This window comes from Mixophyes fleayi, chromosome 8 (genome assembly GCF_038048845.1).
Source record: "Mixophyes fleayi isolate aMixFle1 chromosome 8, aMixFle1.hap1, whole genome shotgun sequence".
NCBI classification, from domain to species: Eukaryota; Metazoa; Chordata; class Amphibia; order Anura; family Limnodynastidae; genus Mixophyes; species Mixophyes fleayi.
In genome coordinates this window covers 14,050,097-14,077,455 of record NC_134409.1, presented here as the reverse complement: position 1 = coordinate 14,077,455, position 27,359 = coordinate 14,050,097, and the positions used below count along the sequence as shown (strand labels likewise).

Genomic DNA, 27,359 nt, shown 5'->3' with positions numbered 1-27,359 from the left:
TTCTTAATACCTTTTTTGTTGTACTGCATACATATGTGTGTGTTGTCCTCGTTTATGCTACATAAGTATCTATATCAGGCCTGTCCAACCTGCAGCCCTCCAGGTGTTGTGAAACTACAAGCCCCAGCATGCTTTGCTGGTAGACAACCAGTTGATAGCTGGAAGGGCATGCTGGGACTTGTAGTTTCACAACATCTGGAGGGCCGCAGGTTGGACAGGCCTGATCTATATCATACTTGCCTACTTTTGGGCACTGAAGTCCGGGAGATCCCGGACAGGGGGAGTGACGAGGGGGCAGGGGGTGGTGAATAGTGTCATTTTGGCCACGCCCCTTGCGTCAAAAATTATGTTTTGATGCGGGGCCAAAATGACGCAATTCACAGCAAATTGCGTTATTTTGGCCAGGTATTTGCCGGATACGGGAGACTTGCCTGCTGTCCCAGGAGTCCTGGAGACCGACCCAGATTTCTGGAGTCTCCCAGGAGAGTTGGCAAGTATGATCTATATTGCACCAACAAAACTGTAATGACAGAAGGAAAACGTAGTGAAAATATATGTACTTTGGTTGGTGTGAAAACTGGGCACCAAGAAAGTAAATGAGTGATATTATTGTAGCTATGATTAAGTTATTATAAACAGGGTATGGAGGTAACTGGAGAACATGTTCTCTTATATAGGGTGCATTGGGATTTTATTTTACCTGTGCTATATGTCACTCTGCAGAACGAGGCACACGAGCACCTACTACGCTAGGAACGCCTTCACCACCACCCAACTCCTCCGCTCAGAAAACATGACCATCCGGTTCCATAAACCTATGACGGAGATCTAAGAGCACTCACACAAGCTGCGGGTACAAAGCTGCTTTTGCACTTCAGAGAATGTATTTTGTGCTTCAGTGATCACCTGCTATGATGGCATCTGGTGCACTTTAAACATAAAAGCTTAAGTATTGCTGGATGTATTTGCACCCGGAACGGAAGCAGAAACGGACGCGTGTATGAGAACACATTTATATACATTTGTTCAGTCGGAGGAATGTCAAGATGGATCCAGCTGTACAGCCCTCGTTTCTATACCTGCACCCCACAATAGCAGACAGATTGACGGTCTTAAAACTGAATGCTGAAATCACTATATGGACATAATATAATGGAGTGTTATATACACAACAGAGAATAGTGTCTCAACAGTTATTAATAAATGCAAAACTGTGTCTGCTTCCAGGTCCTCTTCAATCGTAATTTTATGAAATTTCTTTCCTAAGTTATGTTCAAAGCAACATGAGCCCCATAGTCTCCCAAAGATCTACATTGATAGGTTCAATGTTTCTTTATAAATTCCTAACATTTTCCAACTTACTGTTTTATGCGGGGGAAAAACATCCTCTGATATCGGGTAGAAGATTTTTACTGACACTAGATAACTTTTAAAACATTTTGTGATCTCTATAAAAGCGTCTGAAAAGGACGGTGCTGTTGACCACAGCGATCAATTGGGTTCATAATCATTTGTTGCTGTTTAGAACAATGAAAGTAAACATCTGGGTGCTATAAACACCATCATCCTTATTTTTTTTTTTCCTTTGCAGCAGTTTTCTAAAATGTTCCTAATCGAGTACACATGAATTAATTGTGCATCTATTCACATGTTGGCTTAAGCTGAATTGTTTGTATTGATGTTCTGGGAACATGAATAGAACCTTAAATGCTTAAATAAGAGCTTCAGTACCGGTAACATTTAGGGATTATATACGTAATGGAGAGGCTCATTACGGGGAGGAATCCATGGATGAAATGCAGACATCTTTTCTTGATTTGCATTTCTCGTCATGTGGACCACTCATGGTACCGTGTAGTTCACCTGCTCATTACTTAAGCTGGGTACACACTACACTGTTTTTGTCCAATAATTGTCTCAAACAGCCGACATACGACCGCTCGTTCAAAAGTCGGGTCAGATGGTCGAAAGTCTGCCCAAATGGACGATTGTCGCCTCTTTTGGTTGGTCGTACCGTTTAATATTTTCGTTCCAATCTCGTTTCCGCTGTGCAGTGTGTATAAACTTCCGACCGATCCACAACAGTGAGTACGAAATTACAGTCATTGCTCACGACAACATGGCTGTAAAAAGTCGCTAAAGGGACGTCCGCTCTTCCCTTTATCGTCCTAAACAAGGCTAGTGTGTATGCAGTCCATGGACCGAGCGTTCGGGACATCGATCGCATGTAAAATCGCTCGGCATAAAAAGTTGGTCGAAATTTCTGTAGTGTGTACCCAGCTTTACAGTGTGTTCAGCATGAAACGTATTAGAGGAGCTGTAAATCTTCCAGGAACTTCTAACAACTGGAGATGTTTGACTACAGCTTGCAGTAGGATAGATAAATAAAATATATCAGTTACCTGCACGCAGTCATAACAAATATTCAGCCTCTATACAGTACAAACTAGTGACATTACAGAGGCATGAGACACATCTACATCATTGTGCTTTTGGAGGACCCTGTTCCTTCTATCATCTAACTACATGTGTATCTTTTTGGTCTGTCCATTCCTCTCCCCAAATCGTAGAACAGCGTCCTTGTCGCACACAGCCCTGTGATTACAACAGTGGTGAGATCACAGCCTCCCACAAGATCACCTCACTCATTGGCTACAGGTGATTCTATCCTGCACCACTTTAAAATGCGGTACGTAGTATACCTCCCACCCGTCCCGCTATCCCAATCCGGACAGCATTAATGGAAAGTATTCTTTGTTTATTGCTGCTTTGCATGGCCGAGCAGCCGGGAACAGAGGTTTGGAGGGGAAGGGAGAACCGACAGCCCAGCGCTAGGCATGGCCCTTGGGTGTGCTTACGTCCACATTGTGACATGACCCACTATCACACAAGTGGACAGGTCCCTGTCTCCCATGAGATTAACTCATGAAATGCCTCTGTGACCATTCTAATGACGTGATTGGCTACAGATTGTTCTATCCCCGCCCAGAATTTAAAAAACTGCAGACATGCATAGAGTTGAGCAGATGAATTTTGATGACTAAGTTTCTATAACGTTAGTGCAAAGCCCCTTTAGAACATGATGTAACCTATAGCAACCAGTTTTTATTTTCTAAGAATTCTTTCACGTAGGCACTTGCGCCCATTTTTTTTAAAACAAGAAAAATGTATTATATTCTTTCGGATTTATCGTGTTGTTTTTGTCATCATCTGTGGCTTTAAAAAATGAATATATGAAATATTTTTGTGGTTTTTCTTTTCCTATGTTCTTTGGGGTATTGCATCATACGTCTAAGCTACATGCCTTTCCGGGTACAGGGAATAGACTCTAAATGGAGCTTGCAGTGTGGACCCTTGATCCTTATGCTGAAGTAATATTCAGGACGGTGCACATATAATACATCTTGCAGTCCACGGACTGTCCATCTAGCTTAGTGCTCAATTATCCCTTTTCAAGATTACATCGATTAGATTTCTAATACATTTCTAATGATGGATTAAGAGAAACTTGACACAATTTATTTACAGTAAGAACAAGACTAACCAAAAGGTATAATTAAAAAAAAAAAGAATCTGTATTGTCCGACCAATAACACACACCCAATAAAACACTCCTGGTATCATGAAATAGGACCACTGTGCATCTCTGTGAAAGTGCTGAAATAAGAAAGTAATTACTATATAAAACTACTGGATCTGAAGTGCAATCTTGCTTTTTTTCCAGAGCTTGTCATGGATGTAGGTTCAAGTTTTAGAGTTCGTTGTTCAGATTTTGTATATATTTGACTCCACAATCCAATGTATCAGCAAAGATCCTGCGGTTTGGTGGCTTCAGACTACAAGAAGGTGCTGTAAGGTAGACCCATCGCCTACACACAGTGGAGGCAGCCATTTTGTGGGCGGAGCCAATATTTATCAATTCACTAGGAACTTTTCTCTCAGGCCTGGGTAATGTTCACTCATTTCTCGTGAATTGGAAATATCGCTAGTTCAAAAGGAATTGACGGTGTTGTAGTAAATTCACAGGCTGAATATTGGTTCAGTCCAAAAGGCGTCTGGATCCACTACGTATAGGTGACCGCTCTACTTTAACGTGACCCGTTTCTGATGTCCGTGGCTTCAGAACATCGGCCTTACGGATTGCTTTGCAGAACGGGTCTCCGGTTTCCAGGCTGGTTGAAAAAAGTGAATATTAAAGGTCCGCGCCCAGTTGGCAAACACTCTCTTCTCCGTGATAAAACGATGGTGGCTTCCTTTGCGTCCTTTTTCATGGGAGATGTACATTGCACATTCATCTGGTCCCAGCGGTTCGTAGTAATGATAAGGTACCGACGTGTGATTGGTAGACCTGCAGAAAAGAAACAGAAATATGAAACTATTTTGCCATTGACAATAGACGTGTGTGTGTGTGTGTATATATATATATATATATATATATATATATATATATAGTGTGGGAGGAGACCGAAGCACCCGGAGTAAACCCCCCCGCAAGAACTGGGAGAACATACAAACCCCAGACAGATAAGGCCATGGTCGGGAATCAAACTCATAACCCCAGTTCTGTGAGGCAGAAGTGCTAACCACTGAGCCACCGTGCTGCCCAGTAACTTTCTTTATTTCAATATAATACCCATTAATGATGCCACAGAGTTGTATTTTGTATATCTCTGTATGGAAAAATAACCTGTAAAACCACATATCTATTGATGATTCCTGATGTAGCATGGCTTGCCGTGCCAACCAAATCGGGACTCGGCTGCTTGATATTTCCGAGGTGCGCTTTTAATGATTTAAATAAATACACCCTTAAAAGTCTAGCATTTTTGGAACCAAAAGGAGCAAGGCTTAGCCATTTGGGGAGAAGGGCGTCATCACATATGGGTGTAGTTTTAGTGACCGTGTCCGCGTTTGGGTATATTGGGTTTTTGCCTCCTTTTGTTAGGTATGAATAACGATGTTCTAATAATTACTAAGTTACCATCCTAGGCACCCTGATTGCATCAAGGAGCTTACTAAGCATGGTATTGTGCACTTATTACAGACCAATGGATAAAGAGTAAGTTCATTGGGGGAGATTACGATAAAGTTGAGAATTTAATGTGATAACGTTTCCTGCCAAACTCTCAAACCTGTTTTTACCCTGTCCTCGGTTTTAATGTTGACCAACTGGCCAATGTAATCCCATCGCTCAAGTGTTTACATTTAACTACATCAGTACCTAGATTAAGGACAAACATTTCAGCTATTACTATTACTGATATATGGTTTAGATCAAGTATTCAGATACTTTAATATACCGTATTTATGTTTACTTGTGTCTTAATGGACATAACTTTGAAAAGAAACAAAACACCCTGGCAAAGTAAGGATTTATAGAGTCTGATAAAACCTTATCGGACTTTGATAAAATCTTACTCGTATAACTCTACCTGGCATGCGACCTGGCATTTTCAAATGCTTTTTATAGTACGACTTGGAAATTGTGCTCGTCTCGATCGAGCCCCCCCGTTCTTTCTAAACAGAATAACGTTTCTGTTCATTTTTTTTTTTTTCTCCTTAGAAATATTTTCATTGGTTTGACAACTGAGGGTAAAGAAAAGACCATTCCCTGTAGAGTGAGGTTTTTTTATTTTTCCATCATAAAGATAATATAGAGGAGTTGCTGTCTGCAGCGCTAGGCTCAATAAATGAACCAGAGGCCTCGCAGACCTTGAAGTGTTTGCAGGAACTGAATGCTTTTCGAAGTATAGATCAAACTGCTGAGAATGCGTTATTGTCGTAGAAATGTACATATATCCTTTCCGTCTGTTCAAAAGATTTACAGCGTAGAGTTTTTCCTGTTCTGTTATAGTGAAGATAAAGGCACAGCCCAGAGGGGTCAAAAACTTATATTAATGATATCAGTGTGTTAAAGGCGTAACGAACGTAGTTGCAGGGAGTGCTGTTAAGCCCCACCCACAAATCGGGACAGTTGGGAGATATACATAATCTCAATTTGATGTTCCCAGACATGTACAAACAGGAACCACATACACGAGAAGCCGGTGGTAGTCAGCATATGGATGCTGACTACCCCGACAAGACTTACCCCCGACGTCTTCACACCGAAGGGCTCCTTCCAGACGAGGCTCCAGGACGACTGGTGTGCCAAGCGACTGAATGAATGAAGCCGCCGCGACTTGATGACGTCACTGCCAACCGCTTAACAGCACCGATCACAGCGTCGTGGTTGGCAGTGATGTCATCAAGTCTCGGCGGCTTCATTCAGTTGCTTGGCACACCAGTCATCCTGGAGCCCTTCGGTGTGAAGACGTCGGGGTAAGTCTTGTCGGAATAATCAGCATCATTATTCCGTACCCCACCCTGAGACGCGACCTATCATTGTAAGAAGAGAGGTTGGCCTAGTGCCTGAGGTTATATATTAATTATTGCCATTGGTGTAACACAGCTTCAGACTACCAAAATAGTGATCTATTGACCGCTAAGTCCGCACCTATGAACAGTCCTGATTTTTGGTGACAAAGTGAAATAAAACGGACCATTTTAAACATGTAATTGCTGACAAACTTATTGAACTCGAGAGGGTACAGGATAAAATATGAGAATGGGAGTGAATCACAAAGAAGAAGAGAGAAGAAAAACAAGTAGTAAAACAAGGGAGTTGTGATGATTAGTTCCTGATATGATGTGTTTAATGTGTAGCCTGACAAAGTATAGAGGATGTACTGTAAAATGGATTTAAGGATAAAAAAAACAATCTTTTAATAAGTGTTACATAAAATGAAAGAAAACATTGAAAACCATATAATATATATTGTGTGTGTTCACAAGACTTTAATTACCGTTATAATTTTTGGAATTGATTTTCAGTCTTTGATTTTTTCCTCTCCTTATACTTGTTAATCGAATTCAACAAGAAAAATGCTAGATAAAATAATATTATGTCTATACTTTTTTTTTCCAAAAAATACTATAGAGCGTTTTAAATTCCTCGGGTATGTAAGATATATTGATGTACACGCCTTCAAAAGACGAGCTGTCGAACTGTATAATAATATTGAGCTGTAATCATAATCTGGAACCTTAAAATTTACATCCTGAATCAATATCTGGAGCGAGTGATGAATATACAGCCAGTCAGGCATATAGCGGAATATTAAGACTGAATGAGAGTCTATCCGCAAGGAATAAATTCGAGAACTGAATTTTAATCAGAGAACATGTGCAGAACATCTGTCTCTGTACCTTTTAATGAATTCACTGTATTAAATACAAGTTTAAAGTCAGTTTAATTTTATTTAGAAAGGAAACAAAATGAAAAATTGAAGGAATAAAAAAACCTGCAAATTATTTTTACATATCAAGTAAAGCAAAATCTGGGGAAATTCCTTGCTAGTCTGGTAAGCACTGAGCAGGGGCGGATCCAGAGGGCGCAATGTGGGCCATGTCCCCCTTACCCCAAGCGCACATGATAGATGTGCCTGGCGGCAGAGAGGAGGGCAGAAGATCTTGCCAGTAGCACACCGATTGGTGGATGCTGCCGACCATTCAGAGTACTGGAAGGTCTCCACACACTGATTGGTGGATAGTTCAAACCATTCACCAATCAGAGTGCAGGATGCTGTTACATGGCATGTATGCTCGCTGAGAGACCGCGAGGGACCGTAAATGGGGTAAGTAATTTCGTTAGATCCGGGGGTCTGATTGTGTATTATTACAGGGACTGGGGGAGGGCTCTACATTATAATGCCACCAGGGGATCTGGGGACTGATTTTTACATTTTACTATATATATAACAGAGATTAGGAAGGGGCTCTGCTAAACTGCCCCTCCCCCTTATCCCCTAAAAGAAAGGCCTAGATCAGTGGTTCCCAAACTTATTGTCTCCATAATTTTTTCAAGGCACTCCTCCAAAATAATTACCGAGCAGTCCCATTTTATAAGTAGCTGGGTCAAAAAAAGTAATAAGTATTTAGGTCAGGACAGAAATACTTATTTAGTTGTATGCATTAAATACACATATATCCAAGGGAAAATAATATTTTTTTTGCATCATCTCCACACTCTGCGACCCCTCTGCATCCACGTGCTCTGCGCCCCCTCTGCATCCACATGCTCTGCGTCCCCTCTGCATCCACATGCTCTGCGCCCCCTCTGCATCCACATGCTCTGCGCCCCCTCTGCATCCACATGCTCTGCGCCCCCTCTGCATCCACATGCTCTGCGTCCCCTCTGCATCCACATGCTCTGCGCCCCCTCTGCATCCACATGCTCTGCCTCCCCTCTGCATCCACATGCTCTGCGCCCCCTCTGCATCCACTCGCTCTGCGCCCCCTCTGCATCCACTCGCTCTGCGCCCCCTCTGCATCTTCACTCTGCCCCCTCGCTCTGCGCACTCTGCATCCCACAGAGGGGGCAGAGGGTCACTGCTTGTCACTGAATGTTGGGAGTGACGTCATCACGCCTGACATTCAGTGACAAGCAGCAGGAGAGAGGAGGATGCTGGGTCCCGGGCGCCGCCGAATTGGTAAGTTTTTTTTGTTTTTGTTTTTTTCTCTACCTGGCCACGGCACCCCTGGGAGGCGCGGCACACAGTTTGGTAACCTAGGGCCTAGATCCACCTTTGGTACTCGGCTAGTCTACCAAAAAAGAGGTAATGAAAAGTACAGCTGATAACTTTAAATACATTAAAATGTTTGTAAATTCACAAATACATAGGTTTTCTGTGTCACTGAATTAGAGTTTATTACTAAAAATGGGAATATACCTACATAAAAAAGTAATTACATTTTTCAATTAATGTTAATAGATTTGAACCAGGCATCTTTAACCTTAAATAATTAACCCCTGTGGAGGTCTGCGTGGTAGGGAATATAGATTATAAGCTCCACTGGTGCAGGGACGGATGTGAAAGATTTCATATTCTCTGGAAAGCGCTGAGTAATATGTAGGCCCTATCTGAATACTGTTGAAAATAATTATCTTTAATGAGAATCTCAACCCATTTTTTTATTCATATCCCCAACTGATAATATGATGTTTGCAAATAAGTATTATTGATTTTTCTGCTGCCTTATGGATGAAGTTATGATTCTCTGTAGCATTAATGGTAATACGATTTTACAGTGTTCCAGAGTGTAAAGTAGTTGTGAGATTGTTTAGTGATAACAGATAATGGCTACTCATTCTATAACTGGCTGAATACTGCCGCAGACAAGCAGCATTCATCAGTCATGTATTTCAACCACAAGGAACGGCAAAGCTTTGATAACTTTTGAGATCCCTTATGGTTAACAAACAGCAGCCTGCTGGAAGAGTACAAGGCTCAGCAGCAGTATATTGATGGAAGTAAGGTCCAAAAGTATACATACCCTTCAATTTGGACAATCTGTGTAATTGATCCTAGTCTCTCTCTCTCTCTCCCTCTCTCTCTGTCTGTGTGTGTGTGTATATGTTAGGGGATTTAGACTGTAAGCTCCAATGGGGCAGGGACTGATGTGAATGAGTTCTCTGTACAGCGCTGCGGAATCAGTGGCACTATATAAATAAATGATGATGATGATGATGATGTAAAAGTGTCTTGGTTAATATATTTTGCTCTGGATCAGTGTTTTTAAGTGTACATATTGGGGCTGATGCAGGGTGAGTACTACTTCCGTTAGCGCAGACATATACCCCGGTGCAGATTTGCCTCTTACTCCTGGAGAGGAGGGACGGGGTGTGTTAATGTATACGGAGTACAGTAAGGGCATGTACGATCTGTTGTGAATGGGTGCAGAATGGGAGAAAGCTGTATTATTTGCAGGTAGTCAGGAGAGGTGTAAATACTGAATGATTGTGTTGATGGTCTCCAGCGCTAGTGAACCACTTGTAATTGGCTGCTTGCAATTGCACTGGTGAAGCTGATTGGTGCATGTGTTATCCTTTTTGTGTAGGTTTAAACAAAAAATAAAATTTGTTTTACACAAGAGATGTTACTGCCGTGTTATAACGTTTTACTGATGCCTAATAGTGAATGCGTTTGTTGCACATAAAACAAAGGGGATAAAAACATGAGCAGATTAAGATGCCTACAGCGCTGCAATGGGCGCCAACACACAACTTTTACATCCGGTTTGCTAAATGTAAATTAGGACCATTTTGCAGTCAACGCTGCATTAGGCCCCTTATTAACCTGTCTGTCTGTTTATATGTACTCAATAAGGCCACACAAAGGGACAGATTCAATTAGCCACGAGGTGAAGCCGGACATCACCTCGATCGTACCTTGCCGGCTAATTCAGCATTAAAATCGAAATCTCTTTAGTAACGTCTCCGGCGCCATGTGTCTCCGCGGACTGTTCCGGAGACAGGGCGGCACCTCGCACCAAACTGAATCTGCCCCAAAGTGTTAAATCACACCTAGATGTGAAGACTCGCTGGTATGAATAGGGCTACACAGAATAAAATATTTTAATGCTAATGGAACAAAACTACTGAAATTATATTATCACAGCTCACTTGTCAATGCAGATTTGGTCTATTGCAACTTGGATGAACGGTTCAGCTAACGCCATAAATACATTGACTGCTAAATTGACAGCACTTAAACCTCTTAATTCAAACTTGGGCTTTGAGCACCGAGCATCTTGCAAAATGGGACAATCATGTGTCATGAAATTTAACCAGTTTATATAAAAAGTCACCTTTTGCTTCCTCATGGGTGCGATGTGAGGGCACAACTAGAAGAGACACGGTGCCCAGAGGGAAATATTTGCCAGTTTAGACATCTGACGTGAAGTATATATACATTACTACATTACTGCTGTGTCACAGTGCTGCGGTGTGACTGGTCAGAACATTGGGTGAATCGTGCGACTATAACCATGCAATGCAGCTAGGGGGCGCTTTAGAGCGTTGGGGAACATTCCAAAATATGTGGCTCCATAATCCCTACTTACACCACTGCTGAAAATAATAAGAGCCTAAATAAACATTTACAACAGGTGGTGTTAATTAAAAATGTTTGGCTATGAAAAGCATAGCATGGGGTGGCACATTAGTTAGCATTGCTACCTCACAGCGCTGGGGTAAGGAGTTTGATTTCCAAATAGGGCCTAATCTGTATGGAGTTTGTATGTTCTCCCCATGTTTGCGTGGGTTTCCTCCCACACTCCAAAGACATACTTGTTGATTAATTGGTTGCTGACAAAATTAACCCTAGTCTGTCTATGTGTATGTTTGTGTTAGGAAATGTAGATTGTAAGCTCCAGTGGGGCAGGGACTGATGTGAATGATAAATATTCTCTGTACAGCGCTGCGGAATTGGTGGCACTATATATAAATAAATGATGATGATAACACAACCTGACATCAAAACAAGTGAAAAATACCATAGCATCAACGTCATATAGTTCCTGGGCCATTTAAATGCACAAGGTTGTAGATTGATCTAAACTCTGAGATGACTTCTAATATAAATCACACAGTACAGAGAACAAGGTTCAGCTGGATGTAAAGCAAACTGCATGTGTAAGACTATATCTATGTATGTTTTACCTTCATTGACGGTTATGAATTCCAAAAACACTTGTAAAACGAGTCATGTGACAAGTGACATCACTACTATACAAATATAAGTTATATAAGTGACGACATCACTAATCCTCAAATCTAAGGAAATATCTTAAACATATTCATGTCATATATGCAATTTAATTTTTAGCATAAGGATATGGGCAGCACGGTGGCTTAGTGGTTAGCACTTCTGCCTCACAGCACTGGGGTCACGAATTCGATTCCCGACCATGGCCGGGAAACTGTGTGCAGTTTTATGTTCTCCCTGTGTTTGCATGGGTTTCCTCCGGGTGCTCCGGTTTCCTCCCACACTCCAAAAACTTATTGGTAGGTTAATTGGCTGCTATCAAAATTGACCCTAGTCTCTGTCTGTCTCCCTCTCTGTCTGTCTGTCTGTGTGTGTGTGTTAGGGAATTTAGACTGTAAGCTCCAATGGGGCAGGGACTGATGTGAGTGAGTTCTCTGTACAGCGCTGCAGAATTAGTGGCGCTATATAAATAAATGATGATGATGATGATAAGGACCCATTTACCCTATGTTAAGCCTACACATGCAGCGATTCAAATAGGAATCGCATTATCGAGCATCTTTTCAAAATGAGATGACATGCCGTCAGGGGAACACGAGGACGCCGCACTTACCGGGGCACCCCCACCCCCTCAAAAAAAAGTTTAGATTGGCCGCTCTAATTAGAATGGGTATTGGAACTGGCTCAGGAAACATACAGGATGGCGCATGCGCGATCTCACAGAGATTCTGGCGCCGGTCCTGCGTGCAGTTGGGCGGGGCCTGTTTGTTTGTTACACAAGAAGAAAAACGATTGGTCGAATGCAATTACCTTTGTGAAAGCAGCCTGAACCAGGATACCAAATAACAAGGTTCTGTGTGATCTCTGCGTCTATTCCAGAACAAGATAAATAACATCTGCTCTCTACCCAATAAATATGTACTTTAGATGTCTGCTAATGTATTATTGGATTTATTTAATTTCCATCTATTCCCGTCTCTGTCATTCGCCGGTTCATTGACTTCACAACATTACTTTCAACACCTTTGAGACGTCCTTGGTATGAATAGAGAAGATATCCATTTAGTTCCATGGCAGTGATTATACTGGATCGGTTCTCTCCTAATTAATACTTATAGTTGACAACCATTATAGTGTTCTAATCCTAACGAGGTAACGCTCTAAATAAGGATTAATGCAGAGATCATGATGGCATAGAACAGGCTGGGACACTGATGCCATGGCCTTGAGTCGATAGGAAAGCAATCTCTGTTATCTAGTGGTCTATGGTATGTAGAAGATGTATTTAGACCCTGTTATTATGGCATTCTGTGAAGTGTAATAAGGAGTATATTGATTCAATTCTTCTGATAAACGTAATTTCAATCTCTCTTTTCTGGACGTCTGTGAACCAGGAAGAAAACCATAGTGGAAAATGAAAACGATGGGATCTTAAACGACAAAAAAAGGGTGTTTTATACTCGTTGGGCCTCATTCATTAAGGGGCGCATACTGAACGTAAATCGGGGATACCGTATTCAACAAACAGCGGATCTGAAGATGCGTGTGGTGATGAATACGGGTCTAGGTCCGCTCCGCTCTACTAGACCAGACACTGAAGGATACGTCCAATACATAGGTGGAATATTAAATCACAAAAGAATGCACAGAAAAAAGAACACTATTCAATTAACGTTGTCTGTTAATATTTAATGATAAAACATTAAAAAAATTAAATTGAATTAAAAAAAAGTTGTTTTTTCCATAATATACATTTATTAGGATGTTATGAATGTCTATTTTACATAAACTACATCTGTACAGTTACTCCTGATTGCAAACACATGTTATAGATAATATACGCAGCTGTAATCATTAGTAATCGGCACTAGAGCTGGAGCAAGAGATACGGCTGAAAAACAAGCACCTCCTCCACCAAACTTCACCAAGCACCTCCTCCACCAAACTTCACCAAGCACCTCCTCCACCAAACTTCACCAAGCACCTCCTCCACCAAACTTCACCAAGCACCTCCTCCACCAAACTTCACCAAGCACCTCCTCCACCAAACTTCACCAAGTACCTCCTCCACCAAACTTCACCAAGCACCTCCTCCACTAAACTTCACAAAGCACCTCCTCCACCAAACTTCACCAAGCACCTCCTCCACCAAACTTCACCAAGCACCTCCTCCACCAAACTTCACCAAGCACCTCTTCCACCAAACTTCACCAAGCACCTCCTCCACCAAATTTCACCAAGCACCTCCTCCACCAAACTTCACCAAGCACCTCCTCCACCAAACTTCACCAAGCACCTCCTCCACTAAACTTCACCAAGCACCTCCTCCACCAAACTTCACCAAGCACCTCCTCCACCAAACTTCACAGTTGGCATAATGCAGTCAGGTAAGTAACGTTCTCCTGGCATCCTCCAAACCTAGGCTTGCCCATCTGACTGTCAAACAGAGAATCGTGACTCATGCTCCGTCTATTCGGGAGCTTCGTGCCGGACTTGCGGCGTCGCCCAGAGCCCGGTCTGTACAAGGTAAAAAATCTGCACCGCCGGCTGGGATCGCGGGGGCGGGGTGCTCGGTGTCCTCACTATATAAAGGTAAGTGGGCATTTTGACGAGGGGGGTATTGTGACAGGTTGTTGGGCAGACCTATAAAAGCACCAGTCACGGGGAGCTCCGCTCATTGGTCTTCTCGCAGACAAAGTGATTGCAACAGACTTGTGACAGTGCGCTAGGGTAACACCCCCTACCGAGGACAACATTGGAGATGAGTGCCGACCTCCCTCCCTGTTCTGAAGACCCCCTCCTGGGAGCCCACTAAGAACTGGAAGGCTGGGAGATGATAAGCGTCCGCCCATCTCACTATTGAGAAATAGCCCTTTTGGGCAGATGATAGAGCTGGTCATTGACCCTAACAAGCTGTAGCTTTAACTTGGTGGTCTCGCCATATGAGAATGTGGCCAACGTGAAGAAGAGAATTCACCGTCTGAAGGGAATTGATTATACTGAACAACATCTAATATGGAAGTACGAGGAACTGAAGGATCTCGATTGTTTGTACCAGCACAACATCCAAAGTGGCGCCACCTTGAATCTGGTGCTTTCGATGGAAGGTGGCCCAATGGACATGGTGAATGTGGAAGCTCCAGCCAGAGGGAGGTACGTTCCTATTCCACGCAAGACGCGGAAAGAGGTGGTCTGTGAAGATGACATGAAGGCTACTCCACCTGCCCATCATGTCACGGAAGATTCCACATCTATGAATAAACCACAGCCACCAATGATTCCGCGTCCTCCCACTCGTAGAACATCTGGGCTGCAGAGGAGTTTACGAGCGATCCCCCACAATGGACAACCTGCCAGCAGTCTGCCACCAAAGACATTCAGTGCATTTACAGTCCTCCCCCCGATAGTTACACCTCATGGGGAGAGTGATAAAAACACCAGCTGTGGAAAAAGCACTGTGGGCGCACAACCCTTATTCCCACAGATACAATCTGACATGCGCGGAATAAAAGTTTGCCAACATCAAAGCGCTGTGAGCAGTGTGGGAGGAAGATGGGGATAGCAGCGACCTTTGAATGTAGATGTGGGAGAAAGTATTGCTCAAGCCATCGGTACCCGGAGGCTCACGGCTGCACCTATGACTTTAAATTGGCGCGCAGCAAACATCTGGAGCCAAGCTTCCCGGGTTGTAACAACGCTGAATTGGCCAAATGAGACATGGGAAAAACCACCAGGATCTAATCTTCCCAAAATGTAACTACTCCTGCATTGGCCACTGCTCTACAAACATCAATACAACATACTGTGTATAGAACTTTATGTGAATACTTTCAATAAATTATTTTTATTTATTTATTTATTTTAAAACTGACTTTGATATTTTTTCTTAAATCACATTGTGTATTAACTGTTTTATATTGGCAAGAAAAATCCTATTCCACTAGACAATCCATTCAAAAGATGCACTTTATTGAAAACAAATATTCACTATAATCTGAGGATATGATATAAGAGTTTTGTATTCATTCTATTTCTGTCTGTTTTGTAGGCTAAAATTATTTCTACAATAGGTGAAGAACGTCGCTGCAAAAATAATTGGTTCTGATCCATTCAGAGTAGCTTAACAAATATAAAATGTTGACCATATATTCATTGTAGAATGGCTGCAAAGCCAGTGAAGGCTGCATAGTTAGTATGTATAGCTCTAAGTGTATACTGTATAGTTACAAGTGTAAAAAATTTAAATAGCATAATTTGGAGTTATACTGGAGTTAAACAGGATGACACAGAAGAACATAAGTATAAAGAAATGATACTGACTGTGAACCACTCTCCTCTCTCATGACTCTGCAAGAACTCAGCTACTCCATCACCTGCTCTTTATTACTCTCCATTCAACACTTCCACCCACTCCCCCACATGGCTCCCCACATCATTAGTACATACTATCCAGACATCCAGGAATAAACTACTGCAGCCTCACTCTGCACTACTTCTCTTATTACACAGGACATTGCAACTAGGTAATTCTTTTAATTCCCTCATTTTCTGCCATTTTACCCAAATGTTTGCCAAATTATTTTTCTTCCTCGCCTTTCATGGCATTATCTTTAGGATTATATCATCCCTCACACATCCTGCAACACAGACGTCTGTCCACATTGCCCCTTCATTACTTCACTCACCTGTAGTTAACACTGATGAACTCTCTTCCTATTTAAATTCAATAACTTTAACAGCCTCACCCTGTCGCCAGAAACTAAAAGGACGCACATCTTACAATCATCTGTCCTACCTTTCTTCCTCCCTGCTTCTAATAGCTGGTGATATATCACCTAATCCAGGTCCCCCTCACTTCTCCCACACACATATATCTGAACACTGCAGAAATCCAGCAAACCTCAAAGGCATCACCTGTCTCCCCTCTCTTCCAATGTCCTTTAAATGTGCCCTTTGGAATACACGTTCTGTTTGTAACAACCTTACTTCCGTACACGATCTCTTCCTCTCAAACTACCTCAACCTTCTAACAATAACAGAAACATGGCTCATGCAATCAGACACTGCCTCACCTGCAGCCCTTTCACATGGTGGTCTCCATTTCACCCATACCCCCAGACCAGGAGGCAGACAAGGAGGGGGGTTGGACTACTTCTCTCCCCACAGTGCACGTTCACAGTTCTACCAAATGTCCCATCACTCACGGTCACATCTTGAAGTACATACTGTTAGGATTTTTAACTCCTTCTCTATGCATGTCAATGTCATCTATCGGCGCCCTGGACCCCACCAACAATTTCTTGAACACTTCTCTGCATGGCTCCCTCACTTCTTATCCTCTGACATCCCCACCATCACATCATCATGGGTGATTTCATCATCCCTATTTCTAATCCACGTTCCAATCCTACTTCCAAACTACTCTCTCTAACCTCCTCACTTGACCTCTCCCAGTGGATTGAATCCGCTGCTCATCAGGATGGCCACTGTCTTGATCTTGTTTTCTCTAGACTATGCTCAGTTTCTGATTTCCTTAACACTCCATTCTCCCTCTCGGATCATCACCTTATTAGTTACTCATTAACCCCCAGTTCTTTTCCCTATCCAGTGTCAAACTCTTCCAAGTCTCCAGCGACACTACATACTCGGCGTAGACTATGTTGCCCACCGTGGCACAGTACAGTAACACAAACTCTACAAAAACTTTCTCATAAAGCAGAACGTCACTGGCGTAAATCTTGTACCTCTAATGATTTCATCACATATACTGATATCTACCACTCCTATAGAAATGCTCTGGACACTGCAAAGCAAACATATTTCCAATCTCTCATTTATGCTCAGGCTTCTAACCCCAAACGCCTTTTTTACTCATTTAAATCTTTTCTTAGTCCGTCCACCCCAAACCCTCTGACTATCATCAGTGCCTAGGATCTTACTTCCTATTTCAAGGACAACATAGATAAGATCAGACTTGAAATGGTATCATCTTCCTCAACAAGCAGTCAGTTCAATTCCTTTGTAGCACCCTCTGACACTCTCTCTTCATTTGATCATACAAATGAAGAGGAAGTTTCTACTCTCTTCTTATCTTCCTACCCTACCTCCTGTCCTCTTGATCCCATTCCCTCACAAATTGGTAGGTCCCTGTCTCCTGTGCTCATTCCACCTCTAAGTAAAATTTGTAATCGATCTCTCTCTACTGGTATTTTTCCATCACTATTCAAGCATGCGGTGATTACTCCTATTTTGAAAAAACAAAATTCTGACCCAAACTCTCTCTCAAATTACCCCCATCTCTCAGCTCCCATGCCCCTCCAAGCTTTTCAAGAGACTTGCCTACACTCGCCTCACACACTTTCTTACAGCAAACAACCTAATGGATACTAAACGGAGACTGCGCTGACCAAGGTTTTCAATGAGTTGATCACAGCTAAAACTAAAGGCCATTACTCTCTTCTAATTTTTGGGATCTCTCTGCTGCATTTGACACTGTTGACCACTCTCTCGTCATACAAACGCTACAATCCCTAGGTCTTGAAGGCACTGTCCTATCCTGGTTCTCATCCCACCTATCTAATCGCTCTTTCAGTGTTAATTTCTCTGGATCCACCTCTGCTCTGCTTCCATTATCAGTTGGAGACCACAAGGCTCAGTCCTAGGTCCTCTGCTATTCTCTATCTACACCACTTCTCTTGGAAAACTAATAAGCTCCTTTGGCTTTCAGTATCATCTCTATGCGGATGATACACAAATCTATCTATCCTCTCCTGATCTTTCACCATCTGTGTTGTCTCGCGTTACTGACTGTCTTTCTTGGATTTCTTCCAATCTTTGTAAGAAACTCAATCTTTCATAAACTGAATTAATAATATTCCCACCCAAAAACAGGAGCTTCCTGCCTGAAATTTCTATATCTGGTGATAACATGACCATAAATCCCACCCCGCAACCTCGCTGCCTAGGTGTGATCCTTAACTCACACCTATCCTTTGTTCCCCACATTGACTCTATATCTAAATCATGTTATATACATCTAAAAAACATTTCCAGAATAAGCACATATCTCACACAAGACAATGTTGCAAGCAGCGGCTAGATTGATTTTCCTTGCAAACTGTTCTTCCTCTGCTGAGCCACTCTGTCAGTCTCTACATCAGTTGCCTGTTTTTCAACCCATCCAATCTAAAATTATTTTAGTACCAGACAAGGCCATCAACAAAATTGATGGCCGACATACATCTCCTCACTTGTCTCAAAATATCTCCCAACTCGACACCTCCGTTCTGCACAAGATCTGTGTCTCGCTTCCACTCTCATCACATCCTCCCATTCTCGGTTACAGGACTTTTTTCGGGCTGCTCCCACATTGTGGAATTCCCTCCCTCGCACAGTAAGACTTTCCTGTAGACTTCAAACTTTCAAGCGTTCACTGAAAACCCACCTCATCAGACAAGCTTATAATATTCCTCAACCACCATCTTAATCTCCCTAGGTTACACTATTACCACCCTCTACACAGCTAACACAAGACATCAACCCTCTGACCAACATTGCTGTTGCTGGCGCTATATAAATAAATGATGATGATGATATTACAATTAATACCATACGCCATAAGTGTTAGCTGTTATGCCATTAGATGAAGCATTTTCATTCTTTTGTAATTTTGATACAAAGACCAATTGCGATTTGATATTGCATTATTGTGTTTAGTGAATGAACCTTATTGTAATTTTAAAAAATTCTCACATCTGAATGTGCATCTTACTACAACGTTTAGCAGTAAAACGTGTTACTAAGGATCCATGAACAAAACGAATGCGATCCTGCACTTTATATACGTAAGTGTACACAAAAAGGATACGGCTCCCGGTATAACGTCTTTTCGGTTCAACTGTCAACTGTCATTGGTGGAACAGTTGAGAGTCAAACTTCCTGCCTGCACATGCTCAGTAGAGCGATGAGGACGGCTGGAGGCCGCCCCCCTTCCTGCCTGTACATCATCATCATCATCATCATTTATTTATATAGCACCAACATATTCCGTAACACTTTACAATTGGGGACAAACATAGTAAACTAACAAACTGGGTAAAACAGACAAAGAGGTGAGAAGGCCCTGCTTGCAAGCTTACAGTCTATGGGATGCCTATAGATTGTAAGCTTTCGAGCAGGGTTCTCTTACCTCTCTGTCTGTATGTATTACCCAGTATTGTCTTATTAATGTTTGTTCCCAATTGTAAAGCGCTACGGAATTTGCTGGCGCTATATAAATAAATGTTGATGATGATGATGCTCAGTAGAGCGATGAGGACGGCTGGAGGCCGCCCCACTTCCTTTCTGTACATGCTCAGTAGAGCGATGCAGACGGCTAGAGGCTGCCCCACTTCCTGTCTGTACATGCTCAGTAGAGCGATGCGGATGGCTAGAGGCCGCCCCACTTCCTGTCTGTACATGCTCAGTAGAGCGATGCAGACGGCTAGAGGCTGCCCCACTTTCTGTCTGTACATGCTCAGTAGAGCATTGCGGATGGCTGGAGGCCGCCCCACTTTCTGTCTGTACATGCTCAGTAGAGCGATGCGGATGGCTAGAGGCCGCCCCACTTCCTGTCTGTACATGCTCAGTAGAGCGATGCGGATGGCTAGAGGCCGCCCCACTTCCTGTCTGTACATGCTCAGTAGAGCATTGCGGATGGCTGGAGGCCGCCCCACTTTCTGTCTGTACATGCTCAGTAGAGCGATGCGGATGGCTAGAGGCCGCCCCACTTCCTGTCTGTACATGCTCAGTAGAGCATTGCGGATGGCTGGAGGCCGCTCCACTTCCTGTCTGTACATGCTCAGTAGAGCGATGCGGATGGCTAGAGGCCGCCCCACTTCCTGTCTGTACATGCTCAGTAGAGCGATGCTGATGGCTGGAGGCCGCTCCACTTCCTGTCTGTACATGCTCAGTAGAGCAATGCGGATGGCTGGAGGCCGCTCCACTTCCTGTCTGTACATGCTCAGTAGAGCGAGGCGGATGGCCGGAGGCCGCCCCACTTTCTGTCTGTACATGCTCAGTAGAGCGATGCGGACGGCTGGAGGCCGCCCCATTTCCTGTCTGTACGTACTCAGTAGAGTGATGCGGACGGCTGGAGGCCGCTCCACTTCCTGTCTGTACATGCTCAGTAGAGCGAGGCGGATGGCCGGAGGCCGCCCCACTTCCTGTCTGTACATGCTCAGTAGAGCGATGCGGATGGCTAGAGGCCGCCCCACTTCCTGTCTGTACATGCTCAGTAGAGCATTGCGGATGGCTGGAGGCCGCCCCACTTTCTGTCTGTACATGCTCAGTAGAGCGATGCGGATGGCTAGAGGCCGCCCCACTTCCTGTCTGTACATGCTCAGTAGAGCATTGCGGATGGCTGGAGGCCGCTCCACTTCCTGTCTGTACATGCTCAGTAGAGCGATGCGGATGGCTAGAGGCCGCCCCACTTCCTGTCTGTACATGCTCAGTAGAGCGATGCTGATGGCTGGAGGCCGCTCCACTTCCTGTCTGTACATGCTCAGTAGAGCAATGCGGATGGCTGGAGGCCGCTCCACTTCCTGTCTGTACATGCTCAGTAGAGCGAGGCGGATGGCCGGAGGCCGCCCCACTTTCTGTCTGTACATGCTCAGTAGAGCGATGCGGACGGCTGGAGGCCGCCCCATTTCCTGTCTGTACGTACTCAGTAGAGTGATGCGGACGGCTGGAGGCCGCTCCACTTCCTGTCTGTACATGCTCAGTAGAGCGAGGCGGATGGCCGGAGGCCGCCCCACTTCCTGTCTGTACATGCTCAGTAGAGCAATGCGGATGGCTGGAGGCCGCTCCACTTCCTGTCTGTACATGCTCAGTAGAGCGATGCGGACGGCTGGAGGCCGCCCCATTTCCTGTCTGTACGTACTCAGTAGAGTGATGCGGACGGCTGGAGGCCGCCCCACTTTCTGTCTGTACGTACTCAGTAGAGCGATGCGGACGGCTGGAGGCCGCCCCATTTCCTGTCTGTACGTACTCAGTAGAGTGATGCGGACGGCTGGAGGCCGCCCCATTTCCTGTCTGTACGTACTCAGTAGAGTGATGCGGACGGCTGGAGGCCGCCCCACTTCCTGTCTTCACTAGATCACAGTGGACACCACTACCAAGATGGGAGACAGAGCGTAGCGCTCAATATTAACAAAAACTCATTAACTATAGATATTTTTATTTACTCACTGCAACACAATTAGGCAGATTTCTATTATCTTCTAGAGCTTAGACTACGATTCTCCATTGCCAGCACTTGCTGCCCCTATCCAACATCTATTAACAGAACATCTCATGGGGTGAAGATTAGTAACAAGTCTAATAACACGTAGGGGAGGAATCTGCAGAAAGGATCAGAGATTTACCTGCAGAAATCTGGTGGGACCATCCCGTACACATTGATCTTGTCACAGAGTTCTAAAGCAATTGACATGGTGAACCATCCAGTACTGAGCCAAGTGTTTGAAACCTTCCTGAAAGAAAAGGGTAGAGTTACATTAGTATGTAGTGATAATAATTAACAGATACACACATGTGCAGAAATCCAACTCATATCATGAAATGAGATTCAGCGTACAGACGTCAAATCTATTCTATTTCCCAACTGCACAGTGCAATTATGACGTAAACGCAACAAAACATCAGTGGGTAGATGTATCAATCCTTCTAAAAAGGAAAAGTGGAGGTGTTGCCCATAGCAACCAATCAGATTCTAGCTATTATTTGTTAGAATATACTAGACACAATATAGCTAGAACCTGATTGGTTGCTATGGGCAACACCTCCACTTTTCCTTTTTAGAAGGATTGATATATAGCTACCCCCTCAGACATCTGGCTGAAGTGGGCTACAGCTGCTGTGATGACGGCATGCGCAGAGTACTGAGACCCCAATGTCAGACCACCGCCTCTCAGTGGCATAACTAGCACTGGAGCAGCCCATGTGTCTGCCGTGGGACAGGACGATCAGGGCCCGATTAAGGGCTCAGGCCGCCCCAGGTTAATACACTCCTAGAGCCCACTCGCCTTCCACGCCAGGTTAATACGCGTTTGGTAAATACTAACACGTCCTTAATTTAAAATCTGGCAAGAACCCCCCCACCCACCCGCTAATGTTTATGTTCCCATGTTTTCAAAACTCTGCACCACTTGGCTTTTTAAAAAGGTCACAGCAATCATTGTCACTCATCTCGTTTTCATTACAATCAGGACAGTATAGCAGAAGGGAGGAGCGAACGAGCTACTGAGGGTGATGTTATATTGGGGACTGTTATACCAGGAACTGTCACTGTCCTTGTCTCTCCTACTCACTTACCCTCAAGCGCCCTTTCCAGAATGACTCCTTGTCTTCAGCCTTTACCATGGGAATACGTCAAGATTAAAACCTTACTACATTTTTTATTTTCACGTTTACTTTTTACATCGGGGAACCGCTATTCTTTTATATTTTAAAATTTCAGTTAATACCTCTTCCCTTCACAAAAATGTTGCTTCCCCCTCCTACCCAAACCCCCCCCCCCCCCCCCCAGCCCTCAGAAAATCCTCATCATAATGCTGCAAATATATCTAACATAAAGAAGGAATTCAACGGTTTTTGATGTTTAGTTTGCTTTATTCTATTTAGTTCATTTATTGTGGGTTTTTTTTATCAAGAGGCGTCAATGTATAATGAATTTATAGACAATTTAATCTCTGTTATAAAGAAAGGTTATTTTGAAAAACATGACGTTATTATTGAAGTTTAGATGCCATGTACTTTGAACCTTTATGCAGGGTTGTTGTAAGATCAAAGTAGAAGAACACTGGTCTGACAAACAATATATGTATGCAAACTGCAAATGGACCAGACACTTCAAACAGACATTAATGTGTTTCTAACCATCCATGAGAGTCCAAGTTACCTGTACACAGTCTGTTCAATCAGTCTTTATTATCATATGAAGCAATGAGGGGGATTAGACTTTAGATTCCTATGGATCTTTACAGCAATATGGCAAATTGTGACTGCTCACAAATACAGAAGCATTTAAGTCAAAATGACTTTAGTAATGGAGACAGAAATGTAAAAGACACTTCAGTCTTTAGAGCTTCATTAACTGCTTTTCTTTAAGTCATAGTTGCCTACCCCCCAGAATGTCCAGGAGACTCCCGAATTTCTGGGAGTCCTCCCGGACTTCCGGGAAAGCGAGGCAACCTATCGGTTTCTAATCTGCACAATAGTAAAGTGTGGGGAGCGGGGCTTAGGACGCAAATCGCGCATCATCGTGGCCCCCTGCTGTAATTGGCCGGAAACAGTGATTGATGGTTTGGGGCAAGGACAAATGATGTGACCCTTCGGGTCCCTCCCCCAACACGCCCACCTCCCCCTGATCTCCCGGAGCAGTCCTTGCCAATGTAGGCGAGTATGATTTAATTAAACACATGACGTCATCCAAGTCTCAGCTACAAATACAGGCACCAATAGGGATACTGACACCTCCCCCCTATAGTGGTGAAACGCATTGGTGATGCCCCGTTGCGACACAGGAACTTGCGTGTGCGTTCCACAGTGAAACTTACGCGATCATTTCAATACCAGCTACAAGGATCGCACACTACCCCTCTGCGAAATTGCCGGCCAACAAATAAGGACACGTATCATCCCAAAAGAGACTGTCAAACAGCAGGTATTTAGGTTTTCAACTCAACGTTTGGAACTGTTTTAAGTAACCATCCAGTTGAACTGTGACCTCTTATTTTATCTGTGTTTGGACTCTCTCCTGGAATACTATCACTCAGTTTTGATTATTTATGATTTTACGCGGACTATGCAGAAGCATGGAATAGTTTTTGTTTTAACCATGCATATTTTTTTGGGTTAAATATAAACTTGTCTGAATAAATAGCATTTCTTCCCACCTAGTTTTGCACCATATTTCATTATCAACAGACCTCCATATTTGTACCTGGTTATATTTTATGTCAGACTACCACCAGATGCTCGCTGCCTAGGTGTAATCCTTGACTCGCAACTTTTCTTTTTGCCACACATCAATTCTATGTTTACATCATGTTACATACGTCTAAGAAACATTTCCAGAATACGTACATATTTCACACAAGACACCGCAAAATGTTTAATTCAGGCACTCATCATCTCCCGCATTGACTATTGTAATTCCCTCCTTACTGGTCTTCCCAAAATCAGACTTGAGAACCTAGAATCTATTTTGCACGCAGCGGCCAGACTGATTTTCCTTGCAAACTGTTCTTCCGCTGCTGAGCCACTCTGTCAGTCTCTACATTGGCTGCCTGTTTTTCAAAAACTCCAATATAAAATTCTTCTACTATCATACAAGGCCGTCAAGAAAATTGCACCGACATACATCTCCTCACTCATCTCAAAATATCTCCCAACTCGACACCTCCATTCTGCACAAGATCTACGTCTCTCTTCCACTCTCATCACATCCTCCCATTCCTGGTTACAGGACTTTTTTCGGCCTGCACCCACTTTGTGGAATTCTCTCCCTCGCACAATAAGACTTTCCTCTAGACTTCAAGCATTCTCTGAAAACCCATCTCTTCAGACAAGCTTATAATATTCCTCTACCACCATCTTAATCTCCCTAGGTTACCCTATTACCACCCTCTACACAGCTAACACAAGCCAACAACCCTCTGACAAATATTGCCACACACACAGCCCACTCAATACTTTTACCTTTGCATTCTAGCTGGTCCAATGTGCAATATGATGTAGCACATGTCCTTGTGTTTCAAACTCCTATTGGCCCATAGATTGTAAGCTTGCGAGCAGGGTTCTCTTACCTCTCTGTCTGTATGTATTACCCAGTATTGTTTTATTAATGTTTGTTCCCAATTGTAAAGCGCTACGGAATCTGCTGGTGCTATATAATTAAATGTTGATGATGACAGTGCTGCACGTTGAAGCCATCTATCACCTGTGGGCATATATTACAAGCAGCGTTCTTCATACATATCTTAAGGTATATAACTATTTAATTTGACATTTGTGGTATACATATCAGATTATATCATCCATCTACTTATAGACATTCACCCACTACTTTGCAGGGGGAGGGGGGCTGTCCCGAAGTTTATAAATCCTTTATGAAGACATTTGGCAATTGATAGGACTTGGATTTTTACCTTCTCCCACCTTATGCACAGCCCAGCTGTTCCTAACTTCCGGGGGACTATCAAAGGTTTTTAAAGATTTGTCTCTGGACATTTTTGTCCATGCACATGTCCCTGTTTTTCAGTATTGACTAAATGCACAATAAAATCCCTCTTTTTCTGCTTGTTAGATGTTATAACCATCTATTCTTATTCTCTAGTCTACGAATCTACCTAGCAATAAAATGATGCGTTTGTCAGCGGACGTGAAAATAAAAATAATTGTACAAAATGAGACTACATAATGGTGTCTTTACGTGTTTAACCTGTTCTGACGTGCGTTATGTTGAACACTTCTTGTTACATCTGTGTGTCTGACATGCGTCAACACAGTGGTACACTTGCATCCATTTTAATGTGACCGCACGGTAAATCAAGTATATACACCATACTTGCCAACTCTCCCTGAAATAGGGGTGATCTCCCTCACTCTCTGAAGAGTCTGGCATTCTCCCTGATGCTGAGCCAGTACAAGATGTGGTTGGCATCGCCATCTGTGGCATGATGACACAGTTCAGAAATTGTGTCCTATGTCCATGTATTGATGCCTATGGAGGTGGCCATTTTCATGGAGACCAAGATTTAATCAAAGACTGACAGGTAAGACAACATGACTTCAGTAATGGAGACAAAAATGTAAAAAACACTTTAGTCTTTAGAGCTTCATTAACGGCTTTTCTTTAACGCATAGTTGCCTACTCTCCCGGAATGTCTGGGAGACTCCCGTATTTCTGGGAGACCTCCTGGGAGAGCAGGGCAACCTCCTGTTTCTCGCCCTCGCAATATATAAGTGGCGTCATCTTAGCCCCGCCCCCTGCTGTAGTTGGCCAAAATTGTGAAACTCGTTTAGGGGCAGGGCCAAAATGATGCACTTTGCCATGCCCCGCCCCGCACGCCCACCTCCCCACGATCTCCCTGAAGCCAACGAAGAAAAGTTGGCAAGTATGGTATATACACGTTTTCACATTCATTTGGCTTTAACAAGAACTTACTGACTTGTCACAGACACATGTTTAATAAACAGATTGAACACATTTGTAAACTCACATTAAATGAAGCACAATGCCAACCAAAAAACAAATGCATTGTAAAAAGTGGTGTAATACGTAGCCTCAGAAGGTGCATTTATTGAAAAGGAGTATTTAAAATGCAAAAAGTTATCATCAAATTGAATAAATCTGGTATGATGGGAATTGTAGTGACAGAATATCATGTAACCTACTTGGGGGTACCAACTCAAATGACCGTGAAAAATATCTTAAGACGTTGGTAACGATGGGTTATGCCAGTCTCCAGGAGGTGAGAACAATCTGGGGAGAGGGAAGCATTCAGCAGACAGACAGATGGAGAGAGGCAGAGAGAGGTGATTATAACCACTGGGGTTTTACAGTGTATGTGTGTAAAACATTTCATACTCCTGTTCCTGACATAACTTAGTATTCCAGAAGAGATACAGTGTACACGCAGGGACATCCGTCACGGCCCATTAACCAATGATTGGCACTATATCCGACACTTGTCTCCTTCAGATAGATCCATGTGTCCACCGCAGAAA

At 43.3% G+C, this 27,359-nt stretch overlaps 1 protein-coding gene across 1 annotated transcript in view; it reads right to left on the bottom strand.

Moving 5' to 3' along the window:
- Positions 1 to 3,497: 3,497 nt before the first annotated feature.
- ST6GALNAC5 (ST6 N-acetylgalactosaminide alpha-2,6-sialyltransferase 5) overlaps positions 3,498 to 27,359 on the bottom strand; it is a 106,699-nt gene continuing 82,837 nt past the window's right edge. Inside the window, exons 4-5 of the mRNA XM_075181936.1 lie at positions 21,992 to 22,099; positions 3,498 to 4,348 (exon numbers count right to left, since the gene is read on the bottom strand). Of these exons, the coding sequence (XP_075038037.1) occupies positions 4,120 to 4,348; positions 21,992 to 22,099 (337 nt within the window). The 3' untranslated portion in view covers positions 3,498 to 4,119. The remainder of the gene's footprint in view (positions 4,349 to 21,991; positions 22,100 to 27,359) is intronic.